General features: G+C 43.9%; 1 protein-coding gene across 1 annotated transcript in view; it reads left to right on the top strand.

Moving 5' to 3' along the window:
* Window positions 1-10,125, top strand: part of UBE3C (ubiquitin protein ligase E3C) — a 122,629-nt gene that overhangs the window by 102,986 nt on the left and 9,518 nt on the right. Inside the window, exons 19-21 of the mRNA XM_017519463.2 lie at window positions 1,953-2,165; window positions 7,604-7,792; window positions 7,893-7,959. Coding sequence (XP_017374952.1) covers window positions 1,953-2,165; window positions 7,604-7,792; window positions 7,893-7,959 — 469 coding nt within the window. The remainder of the gene's footprint in view (window positions 1-1,952; window positions 2,166-7,603; window positions 7,793-7,892; window positions 7,960-10,125) is intronic.

The following is a 10,125-nucleotide window of genomic DNA, read 5'->3' as shown; positions in this document are numbered from 1 at the left end:
TGCCTCAGCCTCCTAAGTAGCTTGGATTACAGGTACGCACCACCATGCCCAGCTAATTTTTTGTATTTTTAGTAGAGACGGGGTTTCACCGTGTTGACCAGGATGGTCTCAATCTCTTGACCTCGTGATCCACCCGCCTCGGCCTCCCGAAGTGCTGGGATTACAGGCTTGAGCCACCGCGCCCGGCCCTAGTTCACAGCTTATTTCTGATTCATGTGGCATTTTACAACCTTAGGCCATTGGAATATTTATCATGCCAACGAAAACCTGACTTCATGTTGGAAAACTTACATTTTTCCTTCCCACCTTTTTTTTGCTATGGAATTTTTAGAAATTAATATAGTAACCTAGTATTACTCACCAATACTTGATTTAATCCAGTACCATTAGTTATCAGGAAAATGCAAATTAAAACTAGAATGAGATGCCCCATTGCACCAAGCAGGATGACTAAAATTTAAAAGACTGAAAAAGTGGCTGGCGAGGATGTACTTAGAACCCTCCTACTTTACTGGTGGTAACGAAAAAGGTCATTGCGTTTTGGAAAACAGCTCAGGCAGTGGAAGATCTAAGGTTTCTGTGTCTTGATCTTTGTGGTCGCTACACAGGTATAATCAAATGTAAAAGTTTATCGGGCTGTACAGGAGGATGTGCACATTTTACTACACATAAATTATACTTTGATATAAACAAATAGAAATTATGCAGCAAATTATTTGATTAAAAATATGCAGTAACTTACAGTAAAAACATAAGTAGGCTGGGCATGGTGGCTCCCACCAATAATCCCAGCACTTTGGGAGGGTGATACAGGTGGGTCATGTGAGCTCAGGAGTTCGAGACCAGCCTGGCCAACATGCCGAAACCCCGCCTTTACTAAAACCACAAAAATTAGGTGGGCGTAGTATCGGGTGCTTATAATCTCAGCTACTCGGGAAGCTGAGGCAGGAGAATTGCTTGAACCTGGGATGTGGAGGTTGCAGCAAACCGAGATCACGCCACTGCACTCCAGCCTGGACAGCAGAGCAAGACTTGGTCTCAAAAGATAAATAAATAATAAGTGATATTTCTTGACGTGAAAAATTACATGAAACCTGAATTTGGAACATAGCCACCCTCACTCTTTGACACATTGTATGTGGCTGCTTTTGTGCTGCAGGGCAAAGTGGCATGCGGTTAGGAACAGGGATTCCAGAAACTGCTCAAGTCCTAATAGCCTGTCCTTGAACATGGCCTTGTTTGGAAATAGGGTCTGTGCAAAGTTTAGATAAAGTCATCTCACCTTAATCGTCCTCAGGTTAAGATGACGCCATACTAAATGAGAGTGGGTCCTGAAATCTAGTGACTAGTGTCCTGATAAGAGAGAGAAGAGAGTCAGACCCAGAGAGAGCACACACAGGGAAGACAGCTGTGAGAAGGAAAGGGGTGCGGGAGCCACGAGCCAGGGCCCACCGAGGGCTGCCCAAAACCCCAGGAGCTGGGGGCACAGTGGGGCTCCCCACCTGCAGGGCAGGTGGCCTGTGGAGCCGCAAGGCGGTGACTGTGCTGCTTTCAGTCTTGCAGTGTGTGGTCATTTGCTGTGGCCACCTCGGGAGAGTGATATACCTGCAGCTCCTGGAGGATTCGCCATCCTTCCCTTGACAAGAAGCAGTTGTTGGCTTCTGTCTCACAGGAAGGATCTGGCTCTTCAGAATTGCACGATTTCGGCCCTAGGTGGTCTGTTGCAGAGTTTTCCCCAGCGGAGTGCATGCATTGAATGCCTGAATGGAAGCCCGGGGCACGGTGCTTGCCCAGTGAATATCAGCGTCCACCTTCGGTACTGTGAGGAGAAAATACCTGTTCTCTTAGGATTTGGTTTAATATCAAATTGAGCATGTGGTTTCTTTATTTGTAGGAAGCATGCAAGAGGCCTGTATCTCAAATGCTAACATTGTCGCTGTCCTCGTTTGAAGGCTCTCTATGAAAATATGCTGGTGGAGCTGCCCTTTGCCGGCTTCTTTCTCTCCAAGTTGCTTGGAACCAGTGCAGATGTGGACATTCACCACCTTGCCTCCTTAGACCCTGAGGTGTATAAGAATCTGCTCTTTCTGAAGAGCTACGAAGACGACGTGGAGGAGCTTGGGCTGAACTTCACGGTGGTCAACAACGACCTGGGAGAGGCGCAGGTGAGGGGCCGGTGAGGAGGATGATTCACGCGCCTCTGTAGCAAGTAGCAGTATCTCCTTTTGTGTGGAAGTCCATTTGCTTTATGTTGTTTGACTTATGCACGTTTTAGTTAGAATGGCTGTGAGTTAGCACCTTAGCCCTGGCCTCTGAGCTAAGTGCAATTCCTGCTGCCACACAGGAGGCCCGTTCTGTCCGGCAGCCCAATCCAGACACTTCTTGCCCAAGTATTTCTTTCAGAGGATCCACTCCCAAGGCTGCAGCCCAGCCTTGTTGCTCGCCTGGCTCTTGCGGGGCTGTGGTGGCCGTTCAGCAGCTTCCCGGCAGGACCCTTGCTCCTTGCCCACATGGAGCCACCACAGCTGCTCCAGCGTATCTGGGGTGTGTGTTCGTTACCCAGCTGGTGGTTTTTGTTATTTATATAATTTTTAAAAAAGGAAAAATATCTATATTGGAGATTCAGACTGATTTTCTTAACAGCTTTATCAACATGTAACTCACATACCGTAAAATCCGCCCTTTTTAGAGTGTGTGATTCAGTGGTTTTTGGTATGTTCATAGAGTTGTGCAGCCATCATCACCCCAGCTAATGTCAGCACATTTTCCTTGCTCTACAGAGCACCTGTGCACGCATTAGCAGGCTCCCCTGCCCCGTGGAGGCAGCTACCAGTCTACTGTGTCTCTGCATGGGCCTGCCGTGGACGGTCCACATCCGTGGAGTCTTTGACCTGGGCTTCCTTGGCTTGTAGTTGCATGGATCAGGACTTTGTTCCTTTTTCTGGCCAAATGATACTCCATTATATGGATATACCACAAGGTCTTTATTGGTTGATGGACATTGGGTTGTTCCTATGTTTGGGCTATTAAGAATAATGCTGTTGTACGTATCCAGGTACAGCATACTAAAATAATTACTAGTGAGTTGTTAAACATCTGGGATTTGCTTCAAATATACTTTGAGCATCCCTAATCTGAAAATCCAGAATGCTCCAAAATCCAGAACTTTCTGAGTTCTGACATGAAGCTCAAAGGAAATGCTCATTGGACCATTTCAGGTTTTCTATTAAGGAAAATTATAACTGAAATTATACCTGATAAGTATAATGCAAGTATTCCAAAATTTGGTGGGAAAAAAAAATCCAAACACTTCTTGCCCAAGTAACTCATTCAGATAAGGGCTACTCACCTTGTGTGATGAGAAGAGGGGAAGCAGTGGGGGCATCAGTGCCAGAGACTGGCCAGGAGGTGTGATGCCTGGTGAGCTGGCTGTGAGGGTTGAGAACACACACACTGTTCTGTCTACTTTAGCCTATGGGTTTTTTTTGTTGTTGTTGTGTGGTTTTGAGACAGGGTCTTACTCTGTCACCCAAGCTGGAGTCTACGTAGTGATGCAACCTCAGCTCTCTGCAGCCTCAGCCTTCTGAGTAGCTGGGATTACAGGCAGGCATGCACCACCACGCCTGGCTAATTTTTCTGTTTTTTTGTAGAGATAGTGCCTCCCCGTGTCACCCAAACTGGGTTCACGTGATCCTCCTGTGTTGGCCTCCCAAAGTGCTGGAATTACAGGCATGAGCCACCGTGTCTGGCTAATTTTTTGTAGACATAGGAGTCTCCCTGTCTTGTCTAGGCTGGTGGTAAACTCCCGAGGTCCTCCTGCCCCGGCCTCCTAAAGTGCTGGGATTACAGACGCAAGCCACCATGACTGTCCAAGAGCCGTATTTTATCTGGCTACAACTTATTTAGTTGCTTTTGTTTCTACGTATCCTTCCATACTATAGAGCTGAATTTTCAACAGTGCAAAATGTAGGTAATTTTGGTTGTTGTCATTGGGAAATGTTCCACATCCAGTGATGCTGCTTGCTGCTGTGGCCTTGCACCACCTAGTGGCGTGATTTCTAAATGGCATAAAAGCCTTGGCACCGCGAGTGCCGTAGTGACCTGCCTGAGGCCTTCGCTAATGCGAGGATTTCCCATTTTTCCTTCTGAAGTAGATGGTAATAGTGAAATGTCACATATGCAAGAATTCCATTAAAGCTTTGCTGATAATACTGGAGTCTGTTAAAAGCAAAAGTGTGAAGTTAAGATGTTCCAATTATTCATAGAAAGTCCCACTGAGTTAAAAAGTTATAGATAATGTATGAGAATGATTATACTAAAGAGCCTAATTCGAAAAATTAAGAAATTCACTAGTGAAGCACCTAATTTAGAGGGAGATCTTAAGGACTTCTCTAGAAATAAATAGGTAGACCTCTATATAAGTTTTTAAGTTTATAAAAATGTGCAAATACTTTATTGTGTTATGTTAATCATCCCTTTTAAAATAATGGTGCTGTTCTCAAATTTTCTTTCTTCAGTGTAATCAGTTTGGCTGTTTGTTAATCTGTTTAACAGTCAACATGAATTTTAGACTACTAATTTACATAGAACTCTTTCTAGTGGAAAATGCCAAGGGTTTAAGAAGGACCCACAAATAAGGAGTTGTTAGGTAGAAAAGATTGGACTTGAGTCACAACACCTCGGTTCAGGTCCTTGCTGGGCGGCTTTTCTGTGAGGCTTAAGAAGGTCACAAGACGCATTCGTCATCTCAGATGGGGGTGTGAGTACCCGAGGATTAAATGAGCTCATGGAAGTAGGTCATGTGTGGTGGTGTCTTGTGGGGCCTTCTGGATTCCAAGTGAAGGCAGACCTTCTGAAATAGCAGAGAGGACAACTCTTGGTTTCTTGCTGTCCTGAGAACTCAGTTAAATATATTTGTATCTAAAGGACATTTTGAATATGTCTCTCAGATCTGAAGTTAAGCATTTATTTTACACGATTTCTAAGTTCACATAGTTGTTTAGGCTTAGCCTGAGAGAGGATTTTAAATTAAAAGTAGTGTAACCATTTAAAAGGTATTAGAGGTCAAGCACAGTGCTCACACCTGTAATCCCAGTACATTGGGAGGCCAAGGTGGGCGGATCGTTTGAGATCCGGAGTTCAAGACCAGCCTGGCCAACATGGTGAAACCCTCTGTCTACAAAAAATATTAAAAAATGAGCTGGGCATGGTGGCATGCACCTGTAATCCGAGCTACTCCGGAGGCCGAGGCACAAGAATCGCTTGAACCTAGGAGGCTGAGGCTGCAGTGAGCCATGATCGCACCCCTGCACCCCAGCCTGGGTGACAGAGTGAGACCAAAAAAAGGTTATTAGAAATGTTCATGTTTTCTGATCAGGCAAGGTAATTGGGAGCCTTGGAAGTTTCTCTAACTGATAACTTCACTGGTCCTTTGTCTTCCAAATCATACAAGTACATCATCATTTATTACCTGCCTCTAATCCATTTAAAGGAAGGGGTGGTATTTTATATATTGAAATATAATAGCTAGCCTCCTGAGGCTCGGTTAACAGATGGACTGTCAGCTGGGTACAAGCAAAGGAATTAAGGTAATGAACACAATCTTTAATCAGAATGAAGACAATGGAATTGAAAGCCCATTCTTAGAGTTGATGGTTCCAAAACTTAGAAAGTGAATTAGTAAGAATAATTGAATCATCATTTAAAATGTGAAATGTTAAAAGAAGCAAATCTGGTAAATTGAACATTCAAGTTCAATTTGAACGTTCTATATAAAATGAGAACCAGCAAACGACTCCCCTGTAACCATCGGCTATAGGATGACTTAAGTCAAGCTCTCTAGCAGATTTGTGAAACAGCCTTTATGTAAATGGTGAGAGACTGGGACATCAGTGCCATTGCCCAGAGCCAGCAGTCTTGTCTGTTACTCTGGGGATATTGAAGTTACCAGGAAAACTGAAGGCTGTGAAAATAAAATAATGGAAAGGTAGGAAGTGGGAATGTCTTTGTTCATTTATTTTGGGCTTATTTTGTGTTTTCTTTATCCATGGTATAGACTACCCTTATCTAACACCAGGAATGCAGTTGGGTGTTTTTGGTTTTGTTTTAGAAATACAGATGGGGAAGCCAGGCATGATGGGTCACGCCTGTAAACCCAGCATTTTGGGAGGCCGAGGTGGGCGGATCACTTGAGATCAGGAGTTCCAGACCAGCCTGGCCAACATGGTGAAACCCCATCTCTACTAAAAATACAAAAATTAGCCAGGTGTGGTAGTGGGTGCCTGCATTCCCCGCTGCTTAGAAGGCTGAGGCAGGAGAATCATTCGAGCCCGGGAGGTGGAGGTTGTAGTGCGCCAAGATCACGCCATTGCACTCCAGCTTGGGCAACAGGGCAAGACTCCATTTCAAAAAAAAAAAAAAAAAAAAAAAAAAGAAATATAGATGGGGGTCTTGCTTTATCTGAAACTCCTGAACTTAAGGGGTCCTCCTGCCTCAGCCTCCCAAAGTGCTGGGATTAGGGTTAGAGGTGTGAGCCACTACACCCAGCCTGTTTTTTGGTTTTCTTAATAAACACTTCTTTTTTCATTTCTTTATTTAAAGTATATTCTTTATAAATTATGGTTACATGTTTATATTGTGGTATTTTTCCCATGTACTGGTTTTATATTTATGAATTCATATCATCACAAAAATTCCAAGTCAGACAAAACAAATGTCACAATTTTATTAATGGCCAAAAATGTCAAGGTATAAAGTGACTTGTGTGTCACACAAGTGGGAGACAGTAAGGTCCAGGCCTGGGTGTTCCCACTGTGTTGCTTTTCTCATGAGCATGCTTGTGGTGCATATAGGAGCCCACACTACACCTGCACATCTGTGAGTTTGGCCATGTACTAATAAAAAGTGTTCTTACTCACCCTGTTTACGTACATAAGAAATCGGCTGGTCTGTTACCACTAATCGTTACCACCGTCCTTGGCATCAGTGCTTGAGAGTAACGACATTGTGTAAGCACACAGGTAAGTGTGTGCTGCTTCTGGGGATGAATGTGAGGAATCACTTTACTGTGGCCTCCTGTTTCCTCCAGAAGTCCCTTTTTCTCTTTTGACTTAAGTTGATTGTTCGGTTCATATCTTTGCCCTTTGTGATTTCCCATTTTTGTTTAAATAAAATTGCCACAGTGACATTGCTTCACAGTTCCCTAGTGCTTTGGAGAAAACACGGATGGTTAGTGATCTTAAAGACAGAATAAGATGCTGGGCTTTAGACAATCTTCTTGGAGTGCATCTGAATCTGTGCACAATAGTGTGCATACTCTTGTACTGTTTCGTATTTAGATTCTTGTTCACAAAACAAGTTCTATTTTCTTAACACATTTGTTTCTTGTCTTTAGAAAGTGAACTAGTAAGAATTATTGAATCATCATTTAAAATGTGAAATGTTAAAAGCAGCAAATCTGGTAAATTGAACATTTGAGTTCAGTTTGAACGTTCTATATAAAATGAGAACATTTATTATTATTACCATACTATTATATAAAATGAGAACTCTTACTATTACCACACTTTGAGAATTTTGAGATCCTTATGTTTTGTATTTACAGGTAGTTGAACTAAAATTTGGGGGGAAAGACATCCCTGTCACCAGTGCCAACCGCATTGCGTACATCCACTTGGTGGCGGACTACAGGCTGAACAGACAGATCCGCCAGCACTGCCTGGCGTTCCGGCAGGGCCTCGCCAATGTTGTCAGCCTCGAGTGGCTCCGAATGTTTGATCAGCAAGAAATTCAGGTACCTACTTGCTGACTTTCTGGGATACGTTTGTCACAGGAAATGAAAAGTTTTTCTTAAAACTTATCTTAAATTTTATCATTTGGACTTTTTCCCTTAGGTATTAATTTCTGGTGCACAAGTTCCCATAAGTCTGGAAGACCTAAAATCCTTTACAAACTATTCAGGTATGTTATCACTACTAGTTATTTTTTCTGAAAATGTTACAGGTGATCATATTTCCAAAGTAATTTTTATTTTATTTTTATTATTTATTTAGTTTTTTTTCTCCAAACAGAGTTTCACTCTTGTCGCCCAGGCTGGTGTGCAGTGGCTATTTCAGCTCACTGAGACCTCTGCCTCCCAGGTTCAAGCAATTCTCCCGCCTCAGCCTCCCAAATAGCTTGAGATTACAGGCACCTGCCACCAGGCCCAACTAATTTTTGTATTTCTAGTAGAGACGAGGTTTCATCATGTTGTTGCCCAGGCTGGTTTCAAACTCCTGAACTCAAATGATCCACCCACTTCAGCCTCCAGAATGCTAGGACTATGGGTGTGAGCCGCTGTGCCCAGCCCCAAAGTAATTTTTAATGTAGTCTTTTGTATGGGTAATTTACATGGTTCAGAAACCAGATGGCTGAGTGCAGTGGCTGGTGCCTGTAATCCTAGCCTTTGGGAGGCCCAGGCAGGCAGATCACTTGAGCTCAACAGTTTGAAACCAGCCTGGGCAACATGGTGAAATCCTATCTTTACAAAAAATACAAAAATTAGCTGGGCATGGTGCCGCACACCTGTAGTCCCAGCTACTTGGGATGCTGAGGCAGGAGAATCACTTGAGCTGGGAGACGGAGGTCATGAGATCTCAGTGAGCCGAGATCGCACTACTGCACTCCAGCCTGACAACAGGAGTGAAACCCTGTCTCTAAATACGTACCTACATACATAGGCAAAGGAAATTAAACAGATGTTTAACATAAGAAGACAGATTACTCCAAGAATGTTAAGTTGCTGGCCTGAAAAAAAAGAAAAAAATAAGGTAGATAAATGGCCAGGAAGCCAATAAGCACATGATGTGATGTTCAGCACCATTAGTCATTATAGAGAAATGCCACGTAAACCCAAATGAGGTGACCCCACATACCCCCTAGTTGTCTGCTGGGTGCAAGTGGGATCTTTTTGAGGAAATGGAAATGATCTGAAGCTGGATTCTGCTGATGGTTGTAAAACTCTAAATTTACTAAGAATCATTTTTATATATACGTGCGTGTCCGTGTGAATGTGTCTCTTTATCTGTAGTTAGTTTGTATTGCTCTGAATTTTCAGTCTAATCTTTAGGTAATAAAGCAGATAATGCCTACGGTCACACTGTCCTGGTGATCGAGTCCTAAGTGTAAGGAAATGAAATCAGTCCGACCTTCCCTTTGCCAAGAGAGTGCCTTGGGTTGTTTGCATTACCCGTCCGCACTGACGGCTGGCACCTCCCATCGTCTCAGCTATGCCAATACATAGGTTTAAAATACTAGAATCGTTTTGGTGCCAATTAATGCACTTAAGACATTTTATTGGTGTTATTTCTGTAGCATATTAACAATGAGGGAACAATATATAGCAATTATTTTAGGTTTAGGAAGCACTTGACGAGATTAGAAGCTGTAAGTAGCAGACGTTACATTTTAGAAGAGTGGTCTCGTCATGTAGTGGGATTGGTTTTCAGTCGTATTCATATCTGAATAGTAAGTTATTGTCAGAAGGAGAGATGATAAAATGAGACACCGTATCCTGCTGGGAAACACCCAGCTAGTCCCAGGCACTATGAGTGCTCTTAGTACTGGGCACGCGCCGTGTGTCATTGCAGGCCTCTGGCCACACGCAGACCCTTCTCTCCTGTCTGCTCAGCAGCGGCTGTGAGCTGCCAGCACGCTTCCTCAAAATAAGGCTGCTTGGCAGCAGCTTTTGGTGCCCGCATTCATCTTATAGCTACAGGGCAATCCTTATTCTAGCCTGTGTCAGCTTCGTGTGTGTGTGTGTATCGCCGTGTGTGTGTGTGTGTGTGTGTGTGCACACGCGTGCATGCGCCGGTGTGTGTGTGGGTGTGTGCCCGTCCGTCCATGTGTATGTGTGTCTCTGTGTGTGTGTGTGTGTGTGTGTCTTTGGGTGTGTGTGTGTGCATGCGCGGGTGTGTGTATGGGTGTGTGCCCGTCCAAGTGTATGTGTGTCGCCGTGTGTGTGTGTATGTGTCTCTCTTGCCCTGTGTCACTGTGTGTGTGTGTGTGTGTGTGTGTGTGTGTGCGCGCATGCGCGGGTGTGTGGGTTTGTGCCCGTCCGTCCATGTGTATGTGTGTCACCGTGTGTGT

The sequence above is a fragment of the Cebus imitator genome, unplaced genomic scaffold (genome assembly GCF_001604975.1).
Source record: "Cebus imitator isolate Cc_AM_T3 unplaced genomic scaffold, Cebus_imitator-1.0 Scaffold20, whole genome shotgun sequence".
Lineage (NCBI taxonomy): Eukaryota > Metazoa > Chordata > Mammalia > Primates > Cebidae > Cebus > Cebus imitator.
The sequence above is the reverse complement of the archived record's forward strand: the minus strand, read 5'-3'. Positions and strand labels throughout refer to the sequence as shown.